This window comes from Amblyomma maculatum, chromosome 4, assembly GCF_055883805.1.
Source record: "Amblyomma maculatum isolate TAMU_Amacu chromosome 4, ASM5588380v1, whole genome shotgun sequence".
NCBI classification, from domain to species: Eukaryota; Metazoa; Arthropoda; class Arachnida; order Ixodida; family Ixodidae; genus Amblyomma; species Amblyomma maculatum.
The window spans coordinates 90737017-90751943 of NC_139347.1; the positions used below are offsets into that span (position 1 = coordinate 90737017).

The 14927-nt window shown below is 51.6% G+C and overlaps 1 protein-coding gene across 1 annotated transcript in view; it reads right to left on the reverse strand.

Moving 5' to 3' along the window:
* LOC146191639 (uncharacterized) overlaps nt 1–14927 on the reverse strand; it is a 79254-nt gene that overhangs the window by 37198 nt on the left and 27129 nt on the right. The window contains exons 2-3 of the mRNA XM_084602159.1: nt 8880–9525; nt 8597–8821 (exon numbers count right to left, since the gene is read on the reverse strand). Of these exons, the coding sequence (XP_084458285.1) occupies nt 8597–8821; nt 8880–9425 (771 nt within the window). The 5' untranslated portion in view covers nt 9426–9525. The remainder of the gene's footprint in view (nt 1–8596; nt 8822–8879; nt 9526–14927) is intronic.

Sequence of the window (14927 nt, forward strand, 5' to 3'; positions counted from 1 at the left end):
GGGCATGAGGTTAGCTCGATAATCGATCGCTGTCTAAGGGTCGGCTCATTTTCTTTTTCTTCCGCTTTCTATAGTCGATTATCTCCACGTTTAATTACCACTTCACACTGATGAAAAAACGTCCCATACGCTTTATTTTGTTTGGTTTGGTTTGTGGGGTTTAAAGTCCCAAAGCAGCTCAGGCTTGAGAGACGCCGTAGTGGAGGACTCTCTTTAACGTGCACTGACATTGCACAGCACACGGGCGCCTTGCTTTTCGCCTGCATCGAAAGGCTGTCGCCGAGGCCGGGATTCCATCCCGCGTCCTTGGGAACAGTAGTCGAGCGCCGTAACCACTGCGCCACTCCGGCGGGGTGCTTTATTTTGTGTCAACGCTGTTGGCCCCCTTCTACAGATTATGTAATAGTGGAGTGCGTTTTTAGAACACGTGGCGTATGGATGGATGGATAAAACTTTATTTAAGCAAATGAGTTTGGAACTCGAAGATCCCTTGGCCCCGGCACGGCCCCATTGCACTCAAGCGTTCATGTCCTGAAGGTCCATAACGCTGGTAGCCCGGCTTGTGAGTTTCCTGGTCAGCCGAGTCAAAGAGCTGAGTCCGTAGAGCGCAGCAGGGCCTCCCAGGTGATCAGGTGCTCCAGGCCCCACGGGGGAGGGTCGGCCGGCGGCCGGGCAAGGGGTCAAGATGTGAAGGGCGTTAGCGTGTGATGCGGGACAGAGGGTGCAAGCGAGTGTAGGATAGAGGGGATGATAGTAAGAAAGAGATTGAGGGGATGGGAAGGTGTGTGTTTGGAGACGCCTCCAAAGAGTGGCACGTCTATTGTCTACGAGTGAGGAGGAGGGCATAACTGCCGAGTAACTCTATAGGCCTCGGTCAGCTCGCTGAAAGTGTGCATGCGCTCCCTTGTGAATCCCAGGTCGGAGGCTTCCTGTGCCCGGCGTATGATACCTCGGGCTAAAAAGTTGGCAGCCACGTTGCCGGGATTCCCGAAGTGCGCCGGCACCCAAATCAGCTCCACTTGGAGGGACGGGTTTTGCGCAGCAGACGAACTTATAATGCCAAATGCTGGACTATGGACTCTGCCTCGCGTAAAATTTTGAATGGCAGTTTTGGAGTCGCTGAGAATGTAATTTGCTTTTGTATAGGCGGCAGCAATAGCAGCTTCCTCAGCTTCTTCGGAGGTGCCGAAGAAGTGGGAGCTTAAAAAGTGGGGAGATTGAGGAGTTTACTGCGGCAGCAGCGGCTTAATGCCTGTGCATGCTGCGTCCACCCATGCGGCTTCGAAGTCCGAGCCGTATTGACGGTGGAGTGCCTTAGCATGTGCTAGACGGTGCTGCTCGTGGAGATGGGGGTGCATATTTCGGGGATTTGGGATAGGGAAGAGGTCTGGGTCATTTGCGGGTTGAGATGAGGTAGTATGTGGCGGCCCGTTGATGTGTGTGCGAGTCGTATATATTGGGCATGTTTGTGAGCTTCAATGAGCTCCTCAATGCTATAGCATATAGGGCTATAAAAAAGTAGGCGTGTTGCAGGGTAGTTTGAGTGCGGCCTTATAGGCTTTGCGAATGAGTATATTTAGAGCGTTGATGTGTTTTGCAAGTGCGAGGTAGAAAGTGGTGTAGAGCCCCCGAGTGACAAAGGCATGAACGAGGCGACATAAGTCGCATTCTTTCATTCTCCTGGGCCTTACTGTTACTCTCCTAATGAGGTGCGATATGGTGCCAGCAATCTGCTGGAGTCTTGAGTGTGGTGGTGTTCTTCCCGTTGGATTGGATGTGGAGTCCCAGTATCCTGAGGTTGGGGAACCTCAGGGTCGGGCCGGTCTTCAATGGCGATTGAAATCGGGGCACACGGAGAGTTTCGTGGACGGATGATGAGGAGCTCTGACTTCTCCGCGGATGCTGCTTGCGTGAGTATGGGTGGTGGTAGCTGCTGTTTGTAGGGCTTCCTCTAATTCTCCGTCGCTGTCATGTGCGCTCCATATGGTTATGTAGTCAGTATATAGAGTGTGGCGTAGGTGTGGGATGGTGTTAAATTTGCAAGCAAGGGGTATGAGGGTGATATTGAAGAGAAGAGGCGACAGTACAGACACCTGCGGGGTGCCTACACTTTGGAGGGTCAATTTCTCTAAGATTAAGGGGCCATAATGGATTTCAGCTGTTCAATATGATAAGGCCTTAATGTACAAGTACGTGCGTTCGCCCACACTGAGGGAAGAGAGTGCACTAACGATCGCTAGCTAGGTGCTAGATGCGATAGAACGCTCTGGAGAGATCCAAAGCGAGGACTGCTTTGGTGTGTTCTAACACGTTCAGTAGTGACACCTCCTCTCTTTCTTTCCGTCTCTATTACCTTCTAAGCCAGTTCTGCGGAAACTATGTAAATTGCTTGTCCTTCGAAACCTCAGTTGGAAGCTCGCGCACGTACTGTTATCCTCAATAGTGAATCCTTGTTAACGCAAAGTGCCTTACAGTCATCACAATTAGGTTAGGTTTTTAGGTTTAAGTTTTATATGCATTAACAGATGCCCCTTTGAACAGTGTGAAAAGAATTAAATATAAACGAAATTCAAGAACGCTGCTTCTCAAAGAATGCCCGGCAACCAATCGTCCCGATAATCCATTTGCATCTGCTGACGTGACATCGCGGGTTGTAGGTTCCAAAGTATTAAGCACGCACTGGCCGGATTTATTGTCGACGTCGCAGCGTTGCGGTGGTGAAGTGGTTAAGGCGCTCTACTACTGTATACCTAAGGGTGTGGGATCGAATCCCGATAACGGCGGCCACTTTTCGATCCAGGCGAAAAGCAAGGCGCCCATGTGCTGTGCGATGTCAGTGCATGTTAAAGAACACCAGGTAGTCGAAACTGCCGAAGCCCCACACTACGGCGTCTCTTTAAACCCCTGGCAACAACCAAACCAACTTAATCAAAGGATTAAAAAAAAAAAAAAGGAGTCGCAGAATGAACAGGTTTTAAGACCTATTCATTCTGCGACTCCTTTTTAGGGAGAAGCTTGAGCGCCCCCTAATTCGAATCGTGCACAACCCTGCTAAATCGCGCTTAACAGAACTTTGGCTCGTATAACTAAGTTTACCCCCCCCCCCCCCCCCACACACACACACACACAAACACTTTTTTTTTTTACTTTTTCCCTTTTTTCTCCCAATCAATTTAGATTACTTTACAGACGTTTCATTAATGCTGCTTATCTCTGCGGAGACCGCAATTAATGAAGTGGGTCCTCGCCCAACCGAAACAAAACCAACTCTAACGCCTGCACGCGGCAAAGTCGCCCACGTATTGCTGCACCGTTAACGCGTCGAGAAGATCAACGAACTCCTATGCAACTCCGGCGTGCGTCTGTGCGGGGGAAGACGGAGAAGCCAACGGAACAGCGTGACCCTGCGCGCACCAGCACCGTGTCACGCGCCACTTCCGCGTCGCCCCTCTCGTCGGGGGAGAGGTGGAGATCCAGAGAGAGGAATGCTTTCTGCGACAGCGAAGCGCACACACGACGCGCATCCTGTTAGCAGTTAAATTTGCTCTTGCTACGCACTAAGCAACCAAGAAAGAGGAGTATAAAAATGGGATGGGGTGCGTTCCTCAGATGTGCCCGAGGCGATCAACGGCTACAACGGAACGCATCTTGCCAGCACTCTTACGGTCGGAGAAAAAGCTCGAAACGAGGTTAAATGGCTCCTTCTCGGGTGTGGTCATTTTAAATAAACGAGGCGAGCAAGTAAGGCCGGTCGTTATGATCCCCTCCGCCCGTCCGCTGGGTGTCAGTGCTTCTTTAATGTAGTCCCGTGACTTCGCGCTGTTTTGTTCCAAGTCATCAACCTACTAGTCCAACAATATTCCCTTTTGCCGCTCTTTGTCTCGTGGCAATCCCGATATCTTCATCCGTTTCGCTGGCATACGCGCTGCAGTGACGCGGGAGGTGCTGAAAATTTCAATGGTTTACCGGTGTGACTTACGCGGGACGATGTACCCGCTATTTTTCGTCCCGTCATTCGTTTTCGCGCGTACACAACAGCGGAAAGGGCAACTTTCAGCAGCGTGCTGACACTCGGGCTGAACTCGATAAGAGGGAAGGGCGCGTGGCGAGAAACGCAATGCGCCAGACCGGATAATCTTCCACGGTGAGAGAGCGTTCGCGAAGGGGAGAGGAGGGCGTAGCAGAGATGACCATGACGATGACACGGGTTAAATGACAGGTGCAAAGCGGTGCAAAGCGATGGCTGCGTGGCAAAAACAATGGAAGAGGAGCCAATGCGCCCTTCCTTACATGGAACTAATAGACCCAGCCGACGATTGCGACCGTGGATAGATACGCAATACGATCTGCGCACATGTGACGCTCTCACGCTTCTGCCTATTTACCACGCCCCATTTTAATTCTTCCCCATCTCCCGATTGGCTTCAATAGGTAGATCACCAGCGGGCTCGGAAGTACTCAGCAGACAACCGGCCGGCGTTTCCGTAACCAATTCGATGACGGCGAACGCGAATCAAACTGCGTTCCGCCCTCGGAGCACAGCACGCACGCATTGCGGCGGCCAGCCATCCTCCGGCGACAGAGGCAGGAAGCACGCATCCTCGACGCCGCGGAGGAAGGCCGCCGGACATCCGCCGCCGACGGCGCGTCGCTACGCCAGACGACCCGCGAGCCGCACGGAATGCCGGCATCGTGCGAGCTGCCGGCCCATAGCGAAACACCAGTGCACCTCGCACATCATTTACTCGACTACGCAGCGATTGTCTGACGCCTATACAACAGGCAGTTGAAACTCTTCTGGTCGAGCACTGCTCACGCTGGCTGCCTGCATGAACGAAGGCAGTGATGTAATGGGGTTGTGTGCGTTGTTATCTTATTCAGACTTAAAGATTCAGAATCGGCACACCACGCTTCGAGAAGTCCGACGCTACGAATGCTTCACGCCGCCTCTGTCGCTCCGCTTCGATGTCCGAAGCAAAGTCAGTCGACTTCCGGACTGCAGCGGCGCGACTCCCGGTTTAGAGATTCCACGCTGCAACAGCTAATAATGACGGAGCCACGGAAATAAAAGATGAACGTGGTCGCGCTACATGCTGCGTAAAAGATTACTCACAAGTCTCCAAAGAACTAATTGCGCCCAGTTTCCCTCCCGTCCTAAAATCGGCATGCCCCGAGAGAACGGCAGTTGGCTTTTTCTCGACAGAGTGGGATCAGCGCGATCTCGCGTGACACCGGGTCTGCGGGCGATAACAGCGATTTGCCCTGGTCCATCGTGCCTATGTGGATTAAACAACAGGCATAGGCGAAGGCAAGACAAGAGGACCGATAATCTCTAAAGGTAACATAATGATCTCCAGGCGTAGCAGGGTGCGGCATAAAGTTCGATGGGCTGATGAGACTGGGAAGTTTGAGATCAGATGGATACTAAGCAAAATATATGCGGAAGAGGTGAAGCCGGGGTGGAAACGGCGCAGGGACCCTTCCACCCTTCTCTTGGGCAGTGGAAGCCCATATTGGCCAGCTCAGGCCCGGCCGTCTAGGTGCGGGCCGCGGAGTGGACCGTCCAGGTCGCGACCATCTAGCACGGAACCGATCTACGGGCGCGCTTCTGACGAAATAAAGTTTTCCCATCTATTCATGCAGCTGGAACATGACCGGGTTAAATGCAGAGATATGGGGGAGGCCTCTGCCTAGAAGTGAGTATAGTAAAACTGATGATGATGATAAGCAATCAGTAGATCACCGTGCGGGTATCCTCGATATGGGGCCTGCGCATTGTTTTTTATAAGATCCGAGTTCCGAAGCCTACGCCAAACAATGATTGGCAACGCATTAAAAAACATATAGGGGGGGGGGGGGTGGGAGAGAGTAGAGCTGGAGACATGGAGCGTGCATCTCTGCTACCCGAGTGACGCCTGAAGCCGACCCGGGCCGATGCCGCCTTCGTCTGTCGTCCACATTCACCACGTGCATTCCATTCTGGCACTGGGGGAGGACGGGTGAACATACATCGAACGCACGGCCACAGTTTGCACCCTCGACCCGGAGCCAAAGACAAGCGCGGGCCGACAAAGCTGCCAGCCCCTGTCACATCGCGGCAACCGCCGCCATCCCACTCAGTCTCCTCCTCCCCCCTCCCCCATGAACTCAAGGCGAACTGACACACCACCCGGTCTGCCCCCAGCTCCTCTTTCCTATCCATTTTTCGTGGCTGTCACCAAGGGGCAAGAGAAGAAGAATAAAGAGAGAGAGAGAGAGAGAGAGAGAGAGAGAGAGTTATTTGTGAAAGACGTCCGTTATACGAAAACGTGGAGCACCATATGCATATATGCACATTCGTTTTGGAGCACCATATGCATATCAGTCGACCCACTTCAACACCTTTCCGTGAGACATTTATCAAAGAAGGAACCACAACTGGAGAACGTTGTGTAGATAAAATCTGAAGGACAGAGCCAGAAAAAAAAATGAAATACGGAGATAATGAAACAGCAAGACATTTGAAATTGGCTTCTAATAGTGTGTAAGCTGTAAGCGACGTGATAAACGGGAACGCGCAAAGGTCGAGAAGGAAAAACTAACGCCCCATAAATCTACGTCTTATAAAATGCGGCCCCCTCCCCTTTTCGCACCGCAAAAAAAAAAAAAAAAAAAGGTAAAGAAAACGAAGGCAAACGACAAAGCCCTCCCAAATTATTCGCAATCGCCGTGCTGATAAAGACAGTTACATATCACTTGAATCGCTTGGCTGCAGGTGGAACACTTCATAGAGCTCCACGCCCCCCCCCCCCCCCCCCCCCCCCCCCCCCCCCTTACAATCTCTCTTACAATCCGTGCACATATTGTTTTGTTCCAACGCTCACTATAGGGCAGAATGCATCAAATGTGCAGCCAGGAATGGAAGCCACTGAGACAGAACCCATTTCCGGCCTTCCCGAAAGGTAAAGGTGGCGGCGACCTTTCCGGCTTCACCTCCACGGCGGTAGACAAAGCCACCAAACCGGCACGCCAAGGTGCGCAAGTATACACCAAGTCTATATATAAATTCTCCTTTTTGTTTTCCCCCAACTTCGCGCGCACGTTAGCGCGTTTTCTCGTTGTTCGCAGCACTCTCCTTTTTACTCCGGTCTTCTTTTCGCGTTATCACCGCGGGACGCGACAGCCGAGATCCATTGCGTGTTTTTCGCCCCAGCAGGAGCCTCCCACCGCGCGCTTAGAAGACTTCTTCCCAATCAATCACCGCTACGCGACACATCGTGCAATTGTCACGCTCCGCAACCCTCCTCCTGTTTGCCACATCATCTCGTTTTACCTCCATCGCCGTTTCTCCGCCTTCGCTGCGGTGGGTGTTTGCTGCTGTACTACACGCTAAGAAGATACGCGCTCCCCGCAGTGAACCACGGGGAGTGACAGCGCTCTTCTGCCATACCGTATCGACTCGGGTACAGCGGATTTCTCACTCAGCACGGGCCCGCGTCTGCCTCTTCCTGCTTTCAGCGACACCGTCACGAAGAGAAGGAACAGCAGGGAAGGGTGAATGCACGAAGCCGAACAAACGACTGTCATCACTCGCGTACACGGCTGTCATTTCTCCTTTCAGATGAGATGAACGTGTCAGTACCCGTCCGCTATAGTCTTGAACCAAAGCTGAAAGTGCACTGCCGCACTACACGGCAGTGATGATGTGTTTGTAGAAATGTGAAATTTGACTCCTCCTTGTGAAGAACACTGACGAAGCCACTTCTGCGACATTTAAAACCAAACTATCACCATCACTTTCATGTCGCGAGCGCAGCTTTGACCAAAGTGCGCAATGGCACAAGGCTTTTTTATCTATATATATATATATATATATATATATATATATATATATATATATATATATATATATATATATATATATATATATATATATTTTTTTTTTACCCAGGTGATGTCAAAGCCCCTATTTTAAGCCACCATGTCAGGGGAAAGCTCGTGCGTACCCACCGGTGGGTACCGGCAGTACGGGGGAATGGAGCACGCACCTCCTTCGGCCGAGACGGATCCTCAAGTCACCAGGCTCCATCTGCGGTTCATCGGAGAGAGCGAGCGGACGGTACGCTTAAGTTGGATTGGCTGATTTGAATCTGCGGTTGTGTTCGCCCCATCTAATCACGAGAAAAAGTTTGTTACAAACAACTTCGTTTCTGTGCCAATTTCTGAAACATATCATTGCCATTACTTCCATCACGGAGTGAGAGTGCATCCAAGGGTCGGTGAATATCCACAGCAGCGGTACAGTGTACCAAATGGTGGCGAAGTCCAGGGCTCGTCGTTTACACTGGTCGCATCTCGTGGCCGGAAACGTAACCTGCGCCGTTTCTCGCGTATGTCCCGACTTTCCTTGCACTTCGCGCCACTAGATGCCGCAAGTGTATGAGATGTTAACGCGCCACTTTTCTGAGTGACGTTAGGTCGTCCCTAGCGCCAGTGGGGGCTTTCCCTGTCTGCACCGTTTTGCTTTCGTTACGCTATTTCAGCGCCATATATAGACATATACAAAACGGCAACATTGAAGGCGCGAGAAGATCGGACGTTCGCACTGCACGCGTACCTTTCTGAAGCCGGTGAACATGCGCGTGATGGTCTTGCTCTGCCTGCGCGCCGAGCAGACGAGCAGCAGCCACTGGGGAAAGAGCTGCTGGTGAGCGGCCAGCAGTTCGGCGATCGTGCGGCTACCCCGGCCGCCCTCTGATGCTGCGTGCTGCCGCTCGTGGCCATGGCGCTGCTGGCCTCGGTGGTGGTGGTGGTGATGGCTACCGCCGGCCGCTCCGTTCACCTGCGACCGCCAAGGAACAAGGTTCAACAAAAGCGCATCTCGGCAGCCATCGACGCACCTGTACTAGGAGCGACTCGTCCACGGAGTCCACGAGCAAGAGGCAGGGCTGTGCGGGCGGCTCGATCTCGAGCAGGGGAAAGAGCACCGCCTTCTTGAATGCCTCGTCCGGCCAGCGCGCGCAGGCGGCCGGCTCGAGCGCCGCGGCAGCCTCGGCGTCCCTCAGCCGGTCCTGGTAGCCGCCCAGCAGGCCCTCCTCCTCACGGCGGCAAAGCTGCCGCACCATGCTCAGCACGAAGCCCGGCACTCCCAAGGTGCGCGTGTCGTGCGCCTGGCAGAAGTGGTGGGCGAGAACGCGCCGACTGAGCGCGTGCTGGCGGGCCTCCGGGTCCGGAGCCGTGGGCCGGGCGATCTCCTGGAAGAAGGCCGTCTTGCCGCAGCCCGGCCCGCCCACCACGAGCGCGCCGCACGTCTTGGATGCGGGCCGCTGGTCCAAGCAGTGGGCCAGCTTGCCGAAGGCCCACTCCCGGCACAGGAATCTCCTCCGGCGGCCGCCATCATCGTCATCATCGATGCTGGGCTGATGCGTGTGCAGGGGCGAGCTCATGGCCGCTCTCGGCGAGGATCGGCTCGGCGCAGCTGCCTCGCGGACGCTGCTGTCCCGCTGCAGGTCGCCGCACAGCTACGAGTCCTCATTCTCTTGCTTCCTGCAGGCGAGCGGAGAAGTATCGTTATTAGACAAGCCCGTAGTCTAGCGACTCAGGTCCTCCATTAACACACAGACAACAGAACGACTATACGTGTGCACTTGTTCATCACAGTATGCGAGCTCCAATGGGAAATTAACTGCACTTTAGTACACCTCTCCTATAGCTTCTGTCAGACATTTTCGCGCCTAGGGGAAAGAATAAAGCGGCGCTTCGAAAATGCTTTCCCCAGCGATGTTTAATTGATGAGTAAATAGATACTTTTTGTTGATACACAACACTGCATGCAGAAATACAACAAGAGCGCGCGTGGAGGACATGAGAATGTAAACTGCCACGAGATCACGCATTCTGGTGTCATGGTGAGAGCTCAGGGCTTGGCTAGCTGTCAGTGTCTAGAATTTGTCGTTGCATTGGCCCTCCTCTAAAAGCTACAGCCACGAGGACACAATCGGTCTCTCTGGTTAGGCGTCAAATCTCACTCGCTTCACCAAAGCCGCAGTTATTTGCTGCGGAAAAGGTTCTACGCTGGGAAATCGCCGGGGCGAAAAGGGGGGTTCTTACGGGAAAAGAAAATGATAGCGGTAACTCAAAGAGACGTACACAGTAGCATGCAGCCCACATAAAGCTAATTTGAGTGCTAAACTCCACCGACCTACACTGTAGGAGAAGAAGGTGTGAAATGATCAGCGAAGTAATCCGATAAGATGTAGTTGCTATAACGCTTTACGTTATGGAGCGCTTTTCATCTGCTTTCCAGTGCGAGCAAACAAATTTCCTTACTGAGACTCTATTTTTCTTTTGTTTTTGTTCTAGAGAAAAGCAATAATTTTTTTCTTGACAAGGCATCTGTGCTATTCTTTGAAAGATGGAAGTTTATAATCAGCAAGATTTGCAGTGAGCAGTGAGCAGGAAAAAGAAAAAAAAATCTGATACACAAGTTTATAAAAAGTGGGTGTATATCGCAGTCCATCCAGCACAAGCGCTACCACTTGAGCCATTATTTATGCTGACAACGTGCTGACACCGTTCCATGACACAATAAAAAGGAGACAATAACGGTGGTCAGATCAAGCGGGAGTGGCCCCCGGCTTCAAACAGACCAGAGGACAGCTACACCGGGATGCACAAAGCGCGCACGTGCACGTGTATTCTCGCGCAGTGCGCCGTAGGGCGCTTATCGACTTGCCAGTCGACGCTCCCGCGGCGGTAAAAAAAAATGGGGGGGGGGGGGGGGGGGGGGGGGGGGGGGAGTGTACACGTAATGCGAACGACAAATAGCCGATGGCCTCCCCCACCTTCAGGCTGTTCTCTATTGGCGCGCCCTATCGATGGCTGTCGTCGCCAAAGGAGCGCGCACACAAGGTTCGGTTTATTCCAATTCCACAGCAACTTAATGCATGCATTTTACACTTCTCTGCGTGCCGCATCATCAGTACACATCATAAGGCGCACGTACGGTCAACCATCCGGCGCCATAGGAGGATATACGTTTGTTGCATCGCATAATGTTACTTAATTGAATGTAGCAACCCCACCAGCCACCGAGGAGGGCGCCAAAAATGCGTTCCGCACCTAAACGACAAAATAAGGGAACACCGTTCCCCAAGTCAACTGCGCATGCAATCAGGCGAGACGTTTCAAACGCGTTTACACACACAAACAGCGCACAGAGAACTGCGTAGCCCTGTCTTTTTACAGCGGTGGGCTCTCGCGTTACGTCTGGGCATAGTACACGGACAAGGGACACCGGGTGTGCGCGCGCCTGCGCAGGCCACCGAGCGACCAGGGCGCACCACCAGTCCAGAACAGCGACAGTGACGACGGACGCGGCGGCAAGCAAGCCCGCGCGTTTGGTGCGTCAAGCGACGTCGTGCACGGCACATCGCTCACCGCCCCCGGCCTGCCGAAGCCGCACGGGCTATTTCGGGAGCCGAACGCTGGCGCACCGGAGACGACCACGCCTACGCGCACCACACAGTCGTGAAAGGCAATGGCCGCATGCCGGATGGGCACCGATGGTAGTAGAGGAAAAGCAGCGAGATCATTTTTACTCTAACCTTGCGTCTGGAGCATCATAGCCAGAATTGCTTATACGACGTGGCGTCCGTGTGCTGTGCGATGTCAGCGCACGTTAAAGATCCCCAGGTGGTCGAAATTACTCCGTAGCCCTCCACTACGGCCCTCCTTTCTCTCTATCCACTTTCACTCCCACCTTTATCCCTTCCCTTACGGCGCGGTTCAGGTGTCCACAGAGCAAGTGTGACAGATACTGCGCCTTTCCCTTCCTATGAACCAACCCGAACCAACCCGAACCCATAAAACCCCGTACAATTAACTATCATTTACTGATACACCATATGACAGAAACATCTAATTAGTATCGAACCAAGGCCTAAAATAAGCATTCCAAGCGAACAAGTCAATTTTTATTTATTTATTTATTTATTTATTTATTTATTTATTTATTTATTTATTTATTTATTGGTACCTCAAATGCCCACTTGGGGCGTTACATGAGGGATGGGCTAACAAATCATATAAATAATTTGGTGATGAATGTCCTGAAAAAATTGTGCTCAGGATGGGCAAAAGCTTCAGCGGGCAGGTCGTTCCAATCTCTTGCAGTCTGGGAAAAGAATGATTTGAGATGTGCAGACGTGGATGCTCGAGGTATGTGGACGGCGTTCGGGTGACTGGTGCGAAGTGAAAAGCGGTGAGCAGGGGTGATAATGGAATGACTCAGAGGGGAATGATAAAACCTGTGGAAAAGTGAAAGTCTGGCTATTTTACCACGGGATTCAAGGCTGGGAAGGTTAGCTTTTGCTTTCAATGATGTTACGCTCGTATGATATATATGGGTAATCCGAAGAAACAAATCGTATGGAGCGCTTTTGAACGGACTCGAGTGTTTTAGAAACGTTCTTTTGTTGGGGGTTCCAAATAGAGCATGCGTATTCCAGTTTAGGGCGGACAAGAGTTAAATAAGCGGAAAGTTTTACAGACGCAAGCTGCGTTTCAGAAAGGTTGGTTGGTTGGTTGGTTCATGGGAAGGGAAAGGCGCAGTATCACGTTTCAGAAAGCCAAGAACACGGTTAGCATCGTTTGTTCTGTTAATAATGTGGGTGTTCCGAGAAAGATCCTGTGTTATGCTGATTCCTAAATATATATATATGTGGATGCAATAGATATCGATGTGCCGCAAATAGTGTAGTTTGGGGTAGGGTAAGATTGACGACGATGAAATGAGATTATAGTTGTTTTATTAGCGTTTCTCTTCCGCCACGAACGGCGCATAAATGATAAGGCTCCATAATAAACGAGGGTAATTCTGCCTCCTAGCGGTGACAGATGAATATCACGAAACTGGGAGCAGAGGGAACGAACGAAGAGCAGAGATTTTAGCCGGCGTTTAAATTTCGCTGACATGCTATTCTGTGTACGAAGGGGAATTGGGGAGGAAAAAAATTGAAAAAGAATCGTAAGGAGATTAAACGAAATGAAGGGGGAGATAAAATGCGGCCATTAAATGCGTTGTAAGGTGCATCGTGGAGTAGTGGTATAAAATGAAAGGATGAAATACATAGTCCGATAAATGCACTTATAGAGTTCGCAGCGGGATAAATGCCTGAGGGTAACATTCAAGGTGAACTTAAAGTTTGTCCAAAAGTCCAATTTCGTTTAAATACGTAAATAAAAAGTTCATTGCGAGTCTCTGTTGCCTAGCTGGCAGGCTAAGGGACTTAAAACAACGTCCATTGCTAAAGGCACTGGGGAGAGCTTTTCCATGCTATGCGATCTAAGCATGCGACATTTAAGCCAAGAAAGAAACAGCTGCTGTTTACGATTCGTTCGCACACAAGCACTCTCTCTCCGGAGTGCCGCGAAAATTTCTGGTGTACTTAGTTCCCATGCCTCTGGCGCGATTGCGGATTCTGTACACAAAGGTTTTCCTAGAGCCGGAAGGTGGCGCGTGCGCAGGTCACGCGGCGACTTTCACACGGTCCGTGGTTCGCGCAGAGCTTGGCATGGAAAGGTCGCTACAGAGAACAGCGATGGCGGTACTCAACAAGTATACGGCTAAGAAAGGGCCGCAACAACAAGGAAAAAGAAGAGAGTCGCGGCCTTGTGCCGTACTCGGTGCGGTCGCATACGAACACGCCGGGAAACAATGCGCCGCATCGACTTCGCAAGCGCGCACGCGAGACGGCCGTGCTCCAGCACCACTGCAATCGGCGCTCTCTGCAGCTCGCTCGTAGAGGCCGCCGCGGTGGTAACTACGCAGTTCGCCGTTTGAGCGCTGGAAGCAACGAAAACAAAGCGAAACGAAGTCCGTAATACGGCATCGGCTAATCAGAACCCTGGTTCGGTTACCAGCTGCTCTGAGAAATCGGCGTCTGACTTTGGTGAGACGCATCATTCTGTTCAAAAAAAGAAAAAAAAATACATATGCCTATGTCGTTCCCATTGGGCCGTGAGGAATTCCAGCAGGATATTGGTACGCAGTCGAAAAGGTTCAGCGTCAAAACTTTGTATTTATATTAACAAAATTAAATGGACAAATAATACTACACTGTTCAGCGCCCTCCTCCGGTTGGCTACGATGATCCGAAGGAAGAAACAAAAACAGAGAACTAAACTGAAAGGTGCGGAAAGGTGTGCGCCTGAATCCCAGATTAATTAATATTACGAAGAAAATGATGTTAGCTTATATATGTTGCTGCAATGATAGTCCGCCTGGTTTTGGGCACCTCCCACCGCTCCCGCGTTAAGGCAGCAACAGCTTAAAGAAGCAAACCAAAGCAATACTTTCGCTAACCACGTCCACTGAGGAGCATATATGCCTCCCTCCTGATACAGCCATCCAGTTAACGCGGTCCAGTGCCAGCTGCTGCCCCCTTATCCCTAATCTCATCTGGCCTTTCAGTCAGTTACTCTCATGGAGGAAGGAAAGAACTTAGAAGAGGACATGACGTCATTTTTCTGAAGCCGGCTTGGCCGCGCCGCGACCGGGCGCTGCAACATCTCTCCTCCTCCTTTACCCTCCGCATTTTCTTTCTCCGCGACGCTCACGTACCTAGGGCCCTTAGCAACGCTGTTGCTAGTGGGCCGAGTTTTCATAGCAACAGCGTCGCCGTTGCTAATGGCCCGACTTGGCTAACCCTAAATTTTGACGTCACTTCCGCCACACTTTCTCCAATGCATTGGGAATGGCAAGGGCCTCTCCTAAGTTGTTTCCTTCCTCTATGGTTACCCTGAACATAATCGAGAATAACACGATCGTGTGGCTCTTGCTGGGTATGTAGTGCGCCAGCATATCGCGCGTTTATCACCGAGGATGTTGGATTTCAGCATCTTCCAGCCAATGGATTACAACAACGCGAGCGATGTCCTCACTGAAT